General features: G+C 40.9%; 1 protein-coding gene across 2 annotated transcripts in view; it reads right to left on the bottom strand.

Annotated features, from left to right (window-relative positions):
- The window catches only part of FRAS1 (Fraser extracellular matrix complex subunit 1), a 352271-nt gene that overhangs the window by 101673 nt on the left and 233191 nt on the right, over window positions 1–17407 (bottom strand). For both annotated transcript variants that reach the window (XM_069978024.1, XM_069978025.1), the window contains 5 exons: window positions 15902–16042; window positions 15580–15720; window positions 9470–9740; window positions 6842–6926; window positions 5192–5512 (listed from right to left, as the gene is read on the bottom strand). In XM_069978024.1, the coding sequence (XP_069834125.1) occupies window positions 5192–5512; window positions 6842–6926; window positions 9470–9740; window positions 15580–15720; window positions 15902–16042 (959 nt within the window). The remainder of the gene's footprint in view (window positions 1–5191; window positions 5513–6841; window positions 6927–9469; window positions 9741–15579; window positions 15721–15901; window positions 16043–17407) is intronic.

The following is a 17407-nucleotide window of genomic DNA, read 5'->3' as shown; positions in this document are numbered from 1 at the left end:
TCCTGCCCTTTCATCATCATACTACTACACCCTTCATCATCCTCTTGTTCCTTCATCATAGCACTACGCCCTTCATCATTCTCTTATTCCTTCATCATACCACTACACCCTTCATCATACCACTACACCCTTCATCAACCTCTTGTTCATTCATAGTTAATAGTTAATAGTTAATACGGTTGAAAAAAGACACATGTCCATCAAGTTCAACCAAGGAGGGGATGGATACAGGGAAGGGGGAGGGGTGATAGGTTCTATACATATGCATTTATATTATTTTGCTCTAAGAACTTGTCTAGGCCGGTTTTGAAGCCCTCTACTGTTTTTGCTGTGACCAGATCCTGTGGTAGACTGTTCCACAGATTCACAGTTCTCATGGTAAAGAAGACTTGTCGCCTCCGGAGGTTGAACCTTTTTTTCTCCAGGCGGAGGCAGTGCCCTCTTGTCCTTTGAGGGGGTTTTACCTGGAACATCTTTTCCCCATATCTCTTGTAGGGGCCATTTATATATTTAAATAAGTTAATCATATCTCCCCTTAAACGTCTCTTCTCCAGACTAAACAAATGTAATTCTTTTAATCTCTCCTCATAACTAAGATGCTCCATTCCCCTTATTAGTTTAGTTGCCCGTCTTTGTACCCTCTCCAGCTCTAGAACATCCTTTTTATGAATCGGGTTCCAAAACTGGACAGCATACTCCAGATGAGGCCGCACCAAAGCTTTATAAAGCGGTAATATTATATCCCTGTCCCGAGAGTCCATGCCTGTTTTAATGCATGACAATATCCTGCTGGCCTTAGAAGCAGCTGACTGACATTGTGTGCTGTTCTGTAGTCTATTATCTACAAGTACACCCAGATCCTTCTCCATCAGTGACTCTCCCAGAATAACTCCCCCCAGGACATATGATGCATGTGGGTTATTAGTACCCAGGTGCATAACTTTACATTTATCCACATTGAACCTCATTTGCCAAGTGGACGCCCAAACACTCAGTGTGTCTAAGTCATCCTGTAACATCTGCACATCCTCCATAGACTGTACTGTACTACAAAGCTTGGTGTCATCTGCAAAGATAAAAACATTGCTGTTAATTCCATTCTCAATATCATTAATAAACAAGTTAAACAGAAGAGGGCCCAGTACTGACCCTTGGGGTACACCACTTATTACCGGGGACCATTCGGAGTAGGAATCATTGACCACCACTCTCTGGGTACGATTATTAAGCCAGTTTTCAATCCAGTTACACATTAAATTTTCCAAACCAATAGACTTTAACTTACCCATCAGACGTCCATGAGGAACTGTGTCAAACGCTTTTGCAAAATCCAGGTACACTATATCCACAGCCGCGCCGCCATCCAGGCTTCTACTTACCTCTTCATAGAAACATATTAGGTTGGTTTGACAGCTTCTGTCCTTAGTAAAACCATGCTGGTTATCACTTATAATACTATTAGCCACCACATATTCCTGGATGTAGTCCCTTATAAGCCCCTCAAATAGTTTCCCCACAATGGACGTTAAGCTTACGGGTCTATAGTTACCTGGGGAAGTTCGAGAGCCCTTTTTGAAGATCGGCATTACATTTGCCTTACGCCAGTCCCTCGGCACAATACCAGTAAGCAAAGAATCACGGAATATTTCATACAAGGGTAGTGAAATTACAGAACTGAGTTCCCTAAGAACTCTGGGGTGCAATCCATCAGGCCCTGGAGCTTTGGTTACATTGAGTTTGTTTAATTTATCTTGGACCATATCTATAGTAAACCAGTTCAGTACATTACATGTGTTAGCAGCACTGGCCCCACCCACCTCAGTACTGGCCCCACCCACCACAGCTCCATCCTCTTTTGTATATACAGAACTGAAGAACCCATTAAGTAACTCAGCTTTCTCCTGATCCCCAGTTATTAATTCCCCGTCGCCATTATTTAGGGGTCCTACATGCTCTGACCTTGGTTTTTTTGCATTAATATATTTGAAGAATTTTTTGGGGTTTCTTTTGCTATCTATAGCTACCTGCCTTTCATTGTGAATTTTTGCTGCTTTTATTACATTTTTACAGGTTTTGTTGACTTCTTTGTAATGTTTAAATGCTACAGCTGACCCCTCTGATTTATATTTTTTGAATGCCCCTTTTTTCTCATTTATAGCCCTTCTAACCTCGGTTGTAAGCCATGTGGGATTGGATTTTAACCGTTTATATTTGTTACCCATAGGAATATATTTGGCAGTACAGTTATTTAATGTGGATTTGAAGATTTCCCATTTATTAGCTGTATCCGTATGTGACAGCAGCCGCTCCCAGTCTATGCCCTGAAGTTCTGCCCTTAACCCAGGAAAATTGGCCCTTTTAAAATTAAGAGTTTTTGCCCTCCCAACATGCTTTTCTTTTCTACACTTTAAGCTAAAAGTCACTATATTGTGGTCACTATTACCCAGGTGTTCATGGACAGTGACATCCCCAACCAGCTCAGCATTGTTAGAAATAACCAGATCCAACAAGGCATCACTTCTAGTTGGCTCCTCCACAAACTGGCCCAGAAAATTATCCTGCAGGAGGTTAAGAAATTCCCTCCCCTTTGTGGTTTTAGCTGAACCGTGACCCCAATCTATATCTGGGTAGTTGAGGTCCCCCATTATCACTACTGTTCCCTCCCGGGCAGCCCGCTCTATTTGTCTATTCAACTGGCCATCTACCTCCTCAGTAATGTTGGGGGGTCTATAGATTACACCAAGAATAATTTTTTCCCTCTTTTCCTCCTTCTGTAGTTCTACCCACAATGCTTCCACATCATCACAGTCATCTCCCACTATTGCATCTATTACACTCACTTTAATATCATTTCTGACATACAGACATACTCCTCCTCCCCTTCTGCCCACCCGGTCCCTTCTGAACAACGTAAATCCCTGAATATTGACAGCCCAGTCATGTGAGGAGTCCAGCCATGTCTCAGTCACACCAACCACATCAATGGACTCCTCCAGAACCAAGGCCTCTAGCTCCCCCATCTTGCTGGCTAGACTTCTGGCATTAGTAACCATACACTTTATATTACCATCGAGTTTAATTCGTCATACCACTACACCCCTCATCATCCACTTGTTCCTTTATCATCATACCATTACACCCCTCAACATCCTCTTGTTCCTTCATCATAACACTACACCCCTCATCATTCTCTTGTCCTTCAATATCATACCACTACACCCCTCATCATTCTCTTGTTCCTTCATCATCATACTACTACACCACTCATCATCCTCTTTTTCCTTCATCATGTTACTACACCCCTCATCATCCTCTTGTTCCTTCATCATACCACTACACCCCTCATCATCCTCCTGCCCTTCCATCATCATACCACTACACCACCCTTCATCATCCTCACCTGTATGGTTTCTGTAGCCTCCTAGTCACACGCGCTGGCGGGGCTTCTCACTGTGGGGGGCGGAGCTTCCCGGGACATGGTTTTGCAGGGGCTGTCTCCTCAGAATCGGGACAGTCCCGGCAAAACTGTTGGCAACTATGCAGCACACACACACCAGTGAGCTCTGTGTGTACCGGGGCTGTGACAGGACACACACAGAGCTCACTGGTTTGTGTGCTGCAGCCTGCCGGGGATGGGACAGAGCCAGGGAGCTGGGAGCCGCAAGTCAGCCGGGGGCCCCTCCCAGCCTCCCTCTTGTGATCGCAAGCAAAACATTGCTTGCGGTCACAAGAGGGAGTGGGAGGGGAGCAGTACAGTGGCAAGGGGGGCCTCGCGGGCCCCCCCTTGGTAGCTGCCTGGTCGCGGCGGCGACTGCTGCGACTGTGGTAGCTACGCCACTGGTTGTGCCTTGTGTACCAGATGTTGTAAATAAAGCTTCGATTTGAATGCTGCAGGAGCCATTCTTCAAGTTGATTTTGTGCCAACATTGGGATTGTGGGCCCTACAGCGTGCATCAAAATATCTGATTTCTTGGCCATCTTGGACCACTTTCCTTGGTGCTGTTGGAATTCTTTACACTTGGTTTTGTCACAGGGAGATGTCAAAAGTTTCCATCAGTCTAACATCAGTCTAACATCAGTCTAAGACCCCCCCAGCAAAAGTTTTATATTATGACAGGTAAGCTTTAGTAAATTAGTAATACCTTAACTGCTCCCTTTTTGAGCCAAAGCTTCAGGAAATAAAGCAGGCAACATACCTGGCCTGTATTCCGTGAACAATGCCCAACTGCACATTACCATACCATTTCCACTCTCTCCATTCAATACATAGAATTGTATTTCATAATTGTTGGTCACACAATATTCTAATTAACAGAAGCGCTAAGATAATTTCAAGTTGGGCAAGACGTGCAAGCTATCAATAGTATACTGTGATACTGATGCTACATTTAAAAAAATATATAACTAATGTAGAAATCTATGTAAGGGCCTAATACAGGAAAAGATTATTGTGAGAAAAAAACATTATATTGTTCAAATTTAAGCGATAATCTTTCCAGAAGTATGCAAGCAATGATCAAACTACTAATGAAAATTTGTGTATCGCTGTTATCACATCTTTTGAGCCGACCATAAAACCATCGCCGAACGCTCGTTTATTGTTCGCAAAGGTTTATGTACACATCGTTACAATTACGATCTGAAATGACTATCATTTAATGTTATATGGTGAATGATTGCAGGTCATTCACGAAAGTGGTCACTTGTTTATTGTTAATCTGAGAAAAATTGCTTTGTCTAATAGGACCCTAGCTTTCACCTATCGGGATACATTATGCATCATGCATAAAAAATAGAAAGTATAGTAAGTATTGCTTATAGCACACTATTAAAATTCTTTTGCTATGGAAAAAAGCCACTTTCTTTCTGTATTGGTTTATGGCCCCGTTCACACTGAGCAAGAATGTTGGAATTCCATCCCGCCGTGCTCAGTGTCTCACTGTGAGTGAAGAAGAAGCTGAGCGCTCCTTCGCTGCCGCCGCTCTCCGCTTGAACAAATTACATGTAATTTCTTTTAACGGAGAGAGGAGGAAGTGGACGCACGTGCGCCCTCTCCTTCACTCACAGTGAGACACTGAGCACGGTGGGATTCTGTGGCGGAGCGATCCGCCTCATAATTCCGACGTTCTTGCTCAGTATGAACGGGGCCAATATATGTGTAAAATTCTTGTGTAAATTCTTGAATAAATACCTTCTCTGTAACTCTGATATGAAACGGAATGTTTTGGAAGTAGTATCCATCATTTGCCTGGAAAACAATTACATCCGTTTGACTCTCAGATCCGTCGTGGATATAATGAAGCACCCCATTTGTAATGTCATCAAGTCGAAATTTGTGGATGGGAGCGTTTCCTGGGGGAATCACCAGCTGTCCATATTTTGGAGCTGTTAGAACAATCACTGTAACATCTTGGGGATTATCATCATCTCTTAGACCAAGGACAGAACCAGTGATGGAACCAACTTCACCTTTGCCGACCACTAATACTTCATTCCTGAGGATGTATGGTGCCTGAAGTGACAGGGAAAAAAAACAATCAGATACCTGACAGGAGATATGATTCAACCAAACAGCAAAAACCACATGCTTAGAGAGGACCTGTTACCAGCTTTTTGAATGACTAAAGTAAAGGCACACAGGGCACAATAGGGCCTCTTACCCCAAACAAAACTCTCACTCCAGTGCTGAGTAATAGATTTTAGAAGTTTTATGCAAGTTAGGAGCTAAAGGCTAATGATCAATCTAAAGTAGTTAGAAGAGAAGAGGCTGAACATTGTTGGGCTTTTGCAGTTTTAGACGTTATTTCCTAATTTGCACATAACTTCTAAACTTTATATATCAGCACTGAAGCAAAGGATCAAAATAACAGTTATATCCCCTGAGAAATATGTCTAGAGAGAGTCTGAACCCAAACTCTCAGCATTTGATTACCAGTGGCTGCAGAAGTTGAGTGAAGCCCTAGGGATAACACGGATACAGCCTATAGCCTATGACAGTATCCATGTTTATTAGGCAGACAACTGTTTTCTAGAGCAAAAATTGTCCATTACGGCTACGGGCACTGTGCTGTTTAAATCCAGAATATTTGCAAAACTTATGAAAGTTACAGTGCTAAACACCTAAAAATATCCATGTAATACTACCATGTAGTGCTCCAATATCACCATCACACTAATGCCAAAATAAAAAATACACTGCCTAACTGATGGTGCCATATACAGTGTTCAACACCAGATAACATGTTTATTGATGTAGAATATAGGGTTTTTATTGGGCCCAAGCTGTTCATCTGTTTAGCACCTGCACTACACAGTAAGGGTGCCTTTACACAGACAGATTTATCTGACAGATTTTTGAAGCCAAAGCCAGGAATCGATTTTTAAAGAGGAGAAATCTCAGTCTTTCCTTTATGACCTGTTCCCTGTTTTTGGCTTTTCTGGCTTTGGCTTGAAAAAATAAATAAAATCTCTCTGTGTAAAGGCACCCTAAGTGTGATTGAAATCATTTGGCTCCATTCACTATGCAGTTGTGGGACTGCGGCTTAGCTCCTATTCAAATAAACAGCAGGTGGGTTGCAGTAACCAGGTCCAGCCACTACATAGTGAACAAAGCAAGCTGCTCCCGGCTAGTCGGCTCTCAGTGACTTATGGTCATTTGCTAGCTTTAGAGGCCTCCTTTTACATCTTTTAGAACACATTTTCTTGTGTATCAACATAGACTCTACACGTGAAGCCGACCACAGACATCCATCTGAATTAGTCCCACATGTATCGATATACTGGATACAAACAAACTGATCGAGACACCCAATTTAGATGACAAAAAATAAAGACAAAATACCTTTGTTGACACTGCTTGTACATTGATTGTTTTTGGCTGAGAGAAGAGTTGTCCATCACTGACTTTCAGAGAAAAAAATCCTTTCCTATATGAAAGTGAGAACATAAATACATGACATATTTAATATAGTAAATGTGCAGTTCTGTGGAAAGGACATCTTCTGAATGCTAACGTGTGTACTCTTTTTTATCAATAGGAACTACAAGTGCTGATTGCAAAAAAACTACCATCTGTTGTGGATGAAAATTGGCTGCTCATAGGTAAAAATTATTGTCATCATTTGCTTCATTGTTAACTAGAACTATTTATTGATCATAGTGCATCTGCAATTATTCAAACATAATACTTTCCAGCATTTTCTTTACAGAATGTTTTTTTTCTTCAGACATTTTTCTATGGTCAGTGTGTGTATTGGGGGGGGGGGGGGGGGGGGGGGGGGGGGCGACGACTCATTTTATTAAAACCACATACAACTATCTGGTAAGTCTACAAAACAGCACGTCATGTGCAGCCCACAAAATGCACATTTTATCAGAGCCCCAGTGAAAACACCTTGAATAAATAAAAAGGCTGATAAATGAAGTCTTCCATAACTTAGCAAAATTTGGTCTCATTAGGTATCAGGGCCTTTTTACACTGAGCAAAATTCTGCCTGTCCCATTGTTTCAATGGGATTTCTCGTGCGCTTCCCATCTCCACTCAAACAATGGACATGTCAATTCTTAGGGCGGAGAAGAGAGGTGCGCAAGAAATCCCAGTGAATGATTCGGACAGGCAGACTTTCAAGCGTCAGCCGTGGTGCGGGCTCCGCTTGAAATTTCCCTACTTTTGTTCAGTGTGATCGGGCCTGTAGGAAAAGTTAAAATGGCCGTATACCCCTTCCTTGTCTAAAAATACAATTTACTTTACATAACGTTAAAGGAATTTTATGAGATTAAAAACATGACCACAGGTAACAAATATAATAAAATTACAAAAGAACCAATACCATTAAATCCTCTGATGATCCACAATTAGAAATCAGCGAACCGGGTTCGGGTTCGAGTCGATCCGACCCGAACGTTCGGTATTTCGGTATTAGCGGGGGATGCTGAACTTGGATAAAGCTCTAAGGTTGTCTGGAAAACATGGATACAGCCAATGACTATATCCATGTTTTCCACATAGCCTTAGGGCTTTATCCAACTTCAGCAGCCACCGCTAATCAAATTCCGAAAGTTCGGGTTCAGATCGACTCGAGCATGCTCCAGGTTCGCTCATCTCTATTCACAATGGTCTGTGTTTATTTGACAGTAACAATGATTACAAATTAGTGAGATTTGAGTATGCTGACGTCATGCAGCATTTGATTGCTGGTGGCTGAAGAAGTTGGATGCAGCCCTAGAAAGTCTTGGAAAACATTGATACAGCCTAAGTCCTATGGCTGTATCCATGTTATACCAGACTCCCTAGGGCTGCATCCAACTTTGTCAGCCACCGGTAATCAAATACCGAACTATCGGACTTGAGCATGCTTGAGTCACGCTCATCTCTAGCAATAATATCCAGTGATTGGCTGCAGGGGGTCACATGAATATATGAGAGCATCAGTGGTACAATAAGTACACAAAGACCTTTGGGAATCACCAGAGTTGGAGCGTTTTCTTGGGAGGTTGGAAACTTTATTACAACTCCTCATACTTTTTTTGGGGAAAAAATATTAACATTTGGATGATTTACTGTGCAGTTTCATGTTTTGCACTGAATATTTTTGTGCAATCAATCTGTAAGATCGTCTTTTGAGGGTTTTTTTAATATTTCTAAATACAAATGGTAAGGATAAAAATAAACTTGCAATCAGCTATTAATTGAAGTATTTCCTGTTTTTCTTATAGTGTTGTGAGGAGAATACAGTACATTCACATTCGCCCCTGTCTTCAGGGAGCCTACAATCTAAATTTTCAAGTACATAAATAACATTGGCCAATGCCATAGAAAACGAATATTAATTTGAACATTGTTTTACATTATGAGTTCTATTTTCGAAACTTAAAGGGGTATTCCGCTCAAACATATGTTGCTGCCCATGGTGAGACTAACAATTCATTCCATACTTGCGCCGAAGACACAAAAAAATATGTGTGAGCTTTTCTCTCCATCTCTCACTCCTCCCTTCTAAAGAGGCTGATGTAAACAAGTCCCTGGAAGGCTTTATCTACAACTTTGTGGCTTTTTTGTAATACTGACAGGGTTGCTAACTCACTGTGATTAACCCATCAGCATTACATCTACAAGTATCTAAAAAGTTGGAGAGAGGGACTGGTTTACATTAGCCATTTTAGAAGGAAGGGGGAGGAGCGAGAAATGGAGAGAAAAGCTCACACAGTTTTTTTTATATCTTTAGCAGAAAGCAGCCGCTCAGGACTGGGGGAAGGAGACTGAATAGATGATAACAAGTATGGAAGGAATTGTTCGCTTTACCAGCATATGAAAAATTATGTTCCATTGGAAAAACCCCTTTAATTATATTTATTATTTTCTTCTAGTGTTTCATAATTCAGAAACTAGCTTACCATATGCCACCAAACACGGAATAATCTGGAGCTTTAAGAGTAATTACAGTGCAATACTTGATGAAATTTTCCTCACCTTGATTTCTCTTTGCTGTGCTTAAATCTCACCCTTTGCTCAATCAGATCCTTCCAGCTGAAGTGTGTGTCCTTGTTGAGATGAACCTCCTTGCCATGTATAATTTTCACAAGCCGACCATTGGCTGGAGCGGTCACAACATGAAATGTAAGACTAGCTTCTTCAGTATCCAAATCTTGAACATTCATAAAGGACAGGTCCAATGGTCTTATTGCACCGATGCCCACAGTGAAAGAACCATTTACCAGGAGAATGGGGGGATGTGTATTGGCTAAAATACAAAAAACAAACAATGGCCCATATACACAAAAATTTCCTATAAGCAAATTTAGAGTTGACAGGGTTCAAATGTGGTAAACTGGTGCAGGCTATTTAATAAATCTAAACACCAATATAAGGCAATCTTATTGCATGTAACAATAAAATATATAAAAGGATGTGGAACAGAATACATCAATAGGTGGAGGGATTCACAGAATAATCTATATATATGTTTACGGTACACTGCACCGGATATATATATAATATATATATATATATATATATATATATATATATATATATATATATACAGTGGTACCTTGGTTTAAGAGTAACTTGGTTTAAGAGCGTTTTGCAAGAAGAGCTCACAGTTTTTCTAAATTGTGACTTGGTTTAAGAGCATTGCTTTGGTTTAAGAGCTCCTGGTATTGGGTGGGAGCGTGAGTGGGGGAGGGGCATGGCCTGCATAGCGGGGTCTGCAGCACAGTACTCTGGCCCAGGAAGTCTCTCTCACCTTCCAATTTATAGCAGATCCACTTCAGGCTGGGGCTTGCATCAGGGGACAGGACTGTGGGGGGTAATCTCTTTATAGCTTTAACCCCTCTCTCCCCGGACAGAGAGGGCTGCTATACTGTGTCCACATCTGCCCTGCTCATTCCTTCATGCTCCCTGCAGTCTCTATCAGTCCTTGTGTTTCCCATCCTCTCCATTCCTGCTATAATGTGCTTGCACTCACACTCAGCTATACACGCTGCTGCTATAATGTGCTTGCACTCACACTCAGCTATACACACTGCTGCTATAATGTGCTTGCACTCACACTCAGCTATACACACTGCTGCTATAATGATTATAAAATGATTTTTGGGGTGTGGAACCAATTGTCTACATTTCAATGATTTCTTATGGGAAAATTTGCTTTGGTATAAGAGTGGATTTGGATTACAAGCACGGTCCCGGAACGAATTATGCTCGTAATCCAAGGCACCACTGTATATATATATTTATTCATCTATCTATATGAAACTGTACAATACAGGTAAAGGCAACTGGGAAAGTAATAGACTTCAGTTAAGGCACATACACTCCACAAACACGCTTTGCATTTAGCTCTGTCAAGGGTCAAACCTTGACAAAGCTAAATTAAAAACATGTGTTGGGAGAGGGGGTGCTCTAGATTCTTTGGATATTGCATTGTCTATTACTGTTTTACATTCTGAAACCACCTGCAAATCTGCACCATCAAATCTGCCGCACATCCTGTACGTGTGAATGCGCCCTTAGGGTGCGTTCACATGTACAGGATCTGCAGCAGATCTGCAGCAGATTTGATGGCGCAGATTTGAATCTGCAGCAGATCCGCAGCAGATTTGATGGCCCAGAATTTATTTGCTTTAAATCTGGAGCTTCAAATCTGCGTCATCAAATGTGCTGCAGATCCTGTACATGTGAACGCACCCTTAGGGTAGCTTCATACGTACCTTATCACAGCGGATATTCTGCTGTGAATCCGCAGCAGATTTGACTAAATGAATGAACACAGCATCAAATCTGCACCATCAAATCTGCTGAGGATCCGCAGCAGTTTTGACAGTGCGGATTTGATGCGGTGTTCATTCATTTAGTCAAATCTGCTGCGGATCTGCCGCAGAAAATCCGCTGCAATACGGTACATGTGAAGCTACGGCATCAACTCTGCTGCAGATCCTGTACGTGTGAACGCACCCTTAATGTCTATTTTTCCTGTATCTCGAATAATAATTACTAAATCATTCAGACCTGTTGTATGTAGCACTATAACACTGTGTAGAGCAAGGTGGCTGTGACTGGTTGGAAGTAGATACCGTAGTTAAGGATAAAGAGATAATTGGAGAAGGAAAAAGCTCTGTCCTATAACCTATGAACCTCATAGTATGTCCTTTTGTAGGTAATATATAACAGTTTGGCAGGATGTGGGAGACACACTATCTATCTACATTTTACCTATACACTACACCTAACTTCAGGCCTTTACTTGTACACCATCCTTTTTAAATGACCCTGTATATATTTAAAATAAATTAACCCGGCTTATAAAATTAAATAGATACAATTATATCGTCTTACATACTTTTTCTCTGTGTAATGTTCTCTGCCTCCTTATAAAAGCAAGCTAGACAGGAGCATTAACAATGTAATTAAACTGGATCAATAACCATTAATGCTAACCTAACTGTGCTTTAACTTTTAACAAACATGGCCACCCGTGATCATTATATTATCATAAGTGAGAGATCAATAAAGGAGAATTTACTGCACCACTTATTACAATATGATTGAAAATGGCAACATCATCTGTACATTCTAGTTGTCTCACTTAACTCATATTATTTATATAACTTGTTTCTCCCTAAATAAGACTTATATTAATTTTTCTCGGAAAGATGCGCTAGGTCTTATTTTCAGGGGATGTCTTATTTTTCCATGAAGAAGAATGCACAGCAGGAACAGAGCCTGGTATGGCGGCAATCGACAACCAAGGGAAGCTCACAACAGCACACTTGTATAGCACTGCAGGGACAGTGTACGGTATGGTGGCAGGTGACGGGATAACGACAGACTATGGACAGCTCTACATCTGGCGGTAGGGGACAACAAGGATGGCAGCAGGTGATGGGACACTTGATGCCTCGCCTGCACATTTAAAAGTAACAGCCGCGGAAGTTAACATCTGTGTTGGCGACAGGTGACGGTCCTAAAGTCCTGTATGCAGCTGCTCTGCAACGGATGGTGAAAGTAGGGGACAATAGCGGTGGATTAAAAAGAATCACAGATGCATGCCCAGGTGTTCTGTTCGGCGGGCATGTTTCAAACAAAAACTTTGCTAGGTCTTACTTTCGGGGAAGGCAATTCCAAAAACCTATAATAGGTCTTAAAGCGACTCACAATCTGACCCCCCCAAACCGCTTGTACCGTCAGATAGCTGCTTTTAATCCAAGATCTGTTCTGGGGTCCGTTCGGCAGGTGATGCAGTTATTGTGCTAAAAACAACTTTTAATCCGTCAGCGCTGTGTCTAACGGCCGGGGCTTACATTTGTATATGCATTAGGCTGGCACAACCTCTCTGTCCCTCCTCCCCACCCTCCTCATTATTAGGAATGCTCCAGGCTGATTGCCTCCTATTCCCCACCTGTGTGCATAATGAACATGGGCTGGGTCGTTAAGACACCTGTGCAAAGCTCAAACAGCAGTAAATGTTCCTGGATCATCCCTAGGGCTGGGTTCACACTATGTATATTTGAGGCTGTATTTGGTCCTCATGTCAGGTCCTCATAGCAACCAAAACCAGGAGTGGATTGAAAACACAGAAAGGCTCTGTCCACACAATGTTGAAATTGAGTGGATGGCCGCCATATAACGGTAAATAACTTCCATTATTTCAATACAACAGCCGTTGTACACATATTTGCCATTAAATGACGGCCATCCACTCAATTACAACATTATGTGAACAGAGCCTTTCTGTGTTTTCAATCCACTCCTTGTTTTGGTTGCTATACAGCCTCAAATATACGTAGTGTGAACATAGCCTAATAATGAGGAGGGTGGGGAGGAAGGACGGAGAGGTGGTGCCAGCCTAATGCATATACAAATGTAAGCCCCGGCCGTTAGACACAGCGCTGCAAGGTTAAAAGTTGTTTTTAGGAGAATAACTGCATCCCCTGCTTAACGGGACCCCAGGACAGATCTTGAATTAAAAGCAGCTATCTGAAGGTACAAGCGGTTTGAGGGGGACAGATTGTGGGTACAGAGTCGCTTTAAGCAGTTTAGCAAAACTTGATCTTATTTTCAGAGAATGTCTTATTATCAGGGAAACGGGGGTAGACAAGCTGCATAATTTTCAAATGCCTTTCTTACTGCTCAATACTTTATGTAATAGGATTAGATCTATTCCCTGGGAAAAATGATGCATAACAAAGATATGTTTTTTCCCAAGAAAAGGAAAAAAATATGGAAGTGGTGCAGCTGTCATTTATTTGATGCCTTTAAAACCTTTTCCCTACCCATAGGCTCCTTTTCCAGCAGTTGAAGGCTATGTTTCCACTTTGGGAACATATCATAGAAAGGCGGCAATAGATAGATGTCCGCAAATAATGATCATGATCACTATTTGTGTTCATCTATATAACTAGACAGACGCCTTTCTCATATTCTAAAACTGCTTATTTACACATTTCCAAAACTTCCCACATGGGATATTTGGGCTTTTCTAGGGAAATGTTTTATAATAATATATATATATATATATATATATATATATATATATATATATATATATATATATATTATTTATTTTGTTTGTTTGTTTGTTTTTTGGCCCCCAAAAAATTTATGAAAAAATAAAACACTTGTCACACGAACAATTTTACCCATCTGTAAAGCTAAAATGAGTTCTTTTACTAAGGGGTTAATTACTTACAGTAAATGGACACTGTTAATGTAAATGTTTTTAGGGTACAAACACCGTATACGCCGCGTATTTACTGCTGCGATACGCAGCAGATTAGATCTATATAACTGAACACAGCATCAAATCTGCAGCAGATCTGCTGCGTATCTGCTGCGTATACGGTGTGTGTGTTTGTACCCTTAATGTTTATTATGAAATACAATACTATAAAATCAGCCACTAGGTGTCTCACTTCCTGGAAAACAGTCAATGCTTTGTCACTAAGGCCATTTGGTCTTTAATAACAGCAAAAGAAAAGAGATCAAATGCAGGAAGTGATGTAAATTTTCCATCTGCTCTGCACAGACTGGAAGATGAATGCTGATTGGCCAGCAGCCATGCATGACCTGGGTGCACTGCTACAGCAAAGTAAGCGAACATGACCTTCTGGCCTCAGGGAAAAAAAAGCCCTGCCCACCGTCTCAGAGAAAAATAAGGAAGCGTAAACAGCACAAAGGGGCCCTAAATTATTTGCTGGAGCGATGATATTACAATTAAAATTAAAAGCATACATAAGGCAAGCATTAATTATATATTTGCTTCTTGTTTTAAATATTTTATGTGTCATGACTAGAGATGACCGAACCTGGAGCATGCTCAAGTCCATCCGAACCCGAACTTTCGGCACTTGATTAGCGGTGGCTGCTGAAGTTGGATAAAGCCCTAAGGCTATGTGGAAAACATGGATATAGTCATTGGCTGTATCCATGTTTTCCAGGCAACCTTAGGGCTTTATCCAAGTTCAGCAGCCACCGCTAATCAAATGCCGAAAGTTCGGGTTCGGATGGACTAGAACCCGAACCTGGTTCGCTCATCTCTAGTCATGACAGATACACTTCAAGACACATCAGTGATGTGCCAACTAAATTTACAAAAGACATACATTTAAAAAAAAAGAAGGCATTTTTGGAATGTTTTTCTCAATTATAATGCGACTGCTAACTGGTTTAAAACCATTGAGTCAATGACCAGAATGTACAATGTAACTTGCCTCACAGATATATGTCAGATTAAAGAGTCAGATCATTAGGAACTTTAGTAAATTGGTTCTAAAAACATATAGGAAAAACATTATACAAAGGGCTGGTAAACCCTGTACAGAATTCTTATTATTCTGTTTGCTAGGTGATGTGTTACTGTCAAATATTTCTCAATTTGCCTTCAAGATTTTAAGGTGCATTGTTATACTTTCTGGAGCTTTGTACATAAACCACTGGGTCACTACAACTGTAATGAAGCCCAATATAATACAGGATACCTTACCCATTCACAGATCAGCACATAAATAACCTAACTGGGGGTCCATTATGTACTATAACTAGGTGACTTTATAATTTACATGCTTTTTTTTCTCACCCACCTTCACATCTCCTTGTATTGGTGTTTCCTGTGGATCCATGCCCACAATGAGGCACACAGTGATGGTTCTTTAGGAATGTCCTATTGTCACATATTTTGCAATGCTGCGAACTGTCACAATCCAGACATCCAGAAGGGCAGGCTGTAAAGGTAATATGGTTCATCAGGTGCAATCCACTGAGTATACAGAGTTAAGCCAAAATTCATACCACAGTACCAGGGTAAAATATTACTTACAGTATTTGTGACAACAAATAAAACCATATGTTAAGGCGGTAAACAGGGAATTTATCAAAACTGGCAAAGGTCTACACTCTACTTACATCGGCACGTCCGGTCAGAATGGGAAACAGCGTGCTGCTGGCCGCACTCTGTGATGCAATGTCCGTCCAACAGATAAAATGGGGCTTTGCATTGACTGCAGTGATTGAGGCTAGTACAGAACTGACAGTGAACTCCACACTCTGTAATATACAAAGACATTACTATTCATAGGCCACTCTATACAGAAGAAAGTGACATAAATAAGTTTATTATAAGAATCACATAGAGCTTTTAGTCACAATAATAACATGATCATATTTAACATTAAATATTAAACACATTAAAATTGTCTGGATGAAGTTATATAGATATAATATTTACTAAAAGAAGGGCAAAAAAAACTGGGGTACAATAAACAGCAGTATTTACAGGGCTTGTCCTTAATCTGCCATTTAAACTATTTGGTTACATGCTAAACCGAATGCCACTGTGCACAGGTGCTCCAAACTTCAATGCCGAAATCAAAGCATAAAAAAAAGGGTTTGTTTGGCACTCTCTACTTTACGTTTTATTGTAGAAAACTGTTTAAAGACAACAGTATAAGCACAAAAACTTACAGAAACAGAAAACACTGGCGATTGAGGCATTTTAGACTGCTAAGGTCTTTAGTCTTAATTCGTGTTGAGTAGAGACGAGCGAACTGGGTTCAGGTTCGAGTCCATCTGAACCCGATCGTTCGGCATTTGATTAGCTGGGGCTGCTGAACTTGGATATCGATCTAAGGTTGTCTGGAAAACATGGATACAGCCAATGATTATATCCATGTTTTCCACATAGCCTTAGGGCTTTATCCAACTTCAGCAGCCACCGCTAATCAAATGCCGAAAGTTCGGGTTCGGATGGACTCGAGCATGCTCCAGGTTCGCTCATCTCTAGTGTTGAGCAAACTTGCTAACAACATTCATCGGAACCTAAACACTTTGACTCCCGGCATCTGGACAAGTTGGGTTTCCAGGATTCCATAGGCTGACATCCAACTCCTCCAGATGCCATAAGTCAAATGCAAAGTGCTCAGCTTGGACGAACGCTGTAGAATCCAAATACTGGTCATAATCTGACTTGTAAGACCTTGGCAGTATGAAACATCTTAATCTCTTGCGTTTTCTGTAAGACTTTTTTGTGCTTAGGCTGTTGGCGAGTTGTTGTTTTTTTTAAACAGTTTTTTTTTCTTCAATAAAGTATAAAGCTTTAATGGATTAATTAAAAAAAAAGCAGAATGAAGCCTAACCTAGATTAGAGCACTGCAAACTTAGACACTTGTTGAATTAATGCAGAGTACATTGCTGGTACAATCTCAAGGACTGTTTAAGTATGGATCTCACTATCACATAACAAGATGACAGCATATGATTATTATTAGAGCACACATGGGATATATTCACAACAGACATACAAAAAAAAACATCCCGGGGAGGAGACAAGAACGGAGCAGAAGTATAGCATATTAAAAAATGATGAATCTACAAAGTAGTAATAGCCTTATAGTGAGGAAGTTAAGATGAATG

Source organism: Dendropsophus ebraccatus, chromosome 7 (assembly GCF_027789765.1).
Source record: "Dendropsophus ebraccatus isolate aDenEbr1 chromosome 7, aDenEbr1.pat, whole genome shotgun sequence".
Taxonomy (NCBI): Eukaryota; Metazoa; Chordata; class Amphibia; order Anura; family Hylidae; genus Dendropsophus; species Dendropsophus ebraccatus.
Note: the sequence above shows the minus strand (reverse complement) of the source record. Positions and strands in the feature narration are given on the sequence as shown.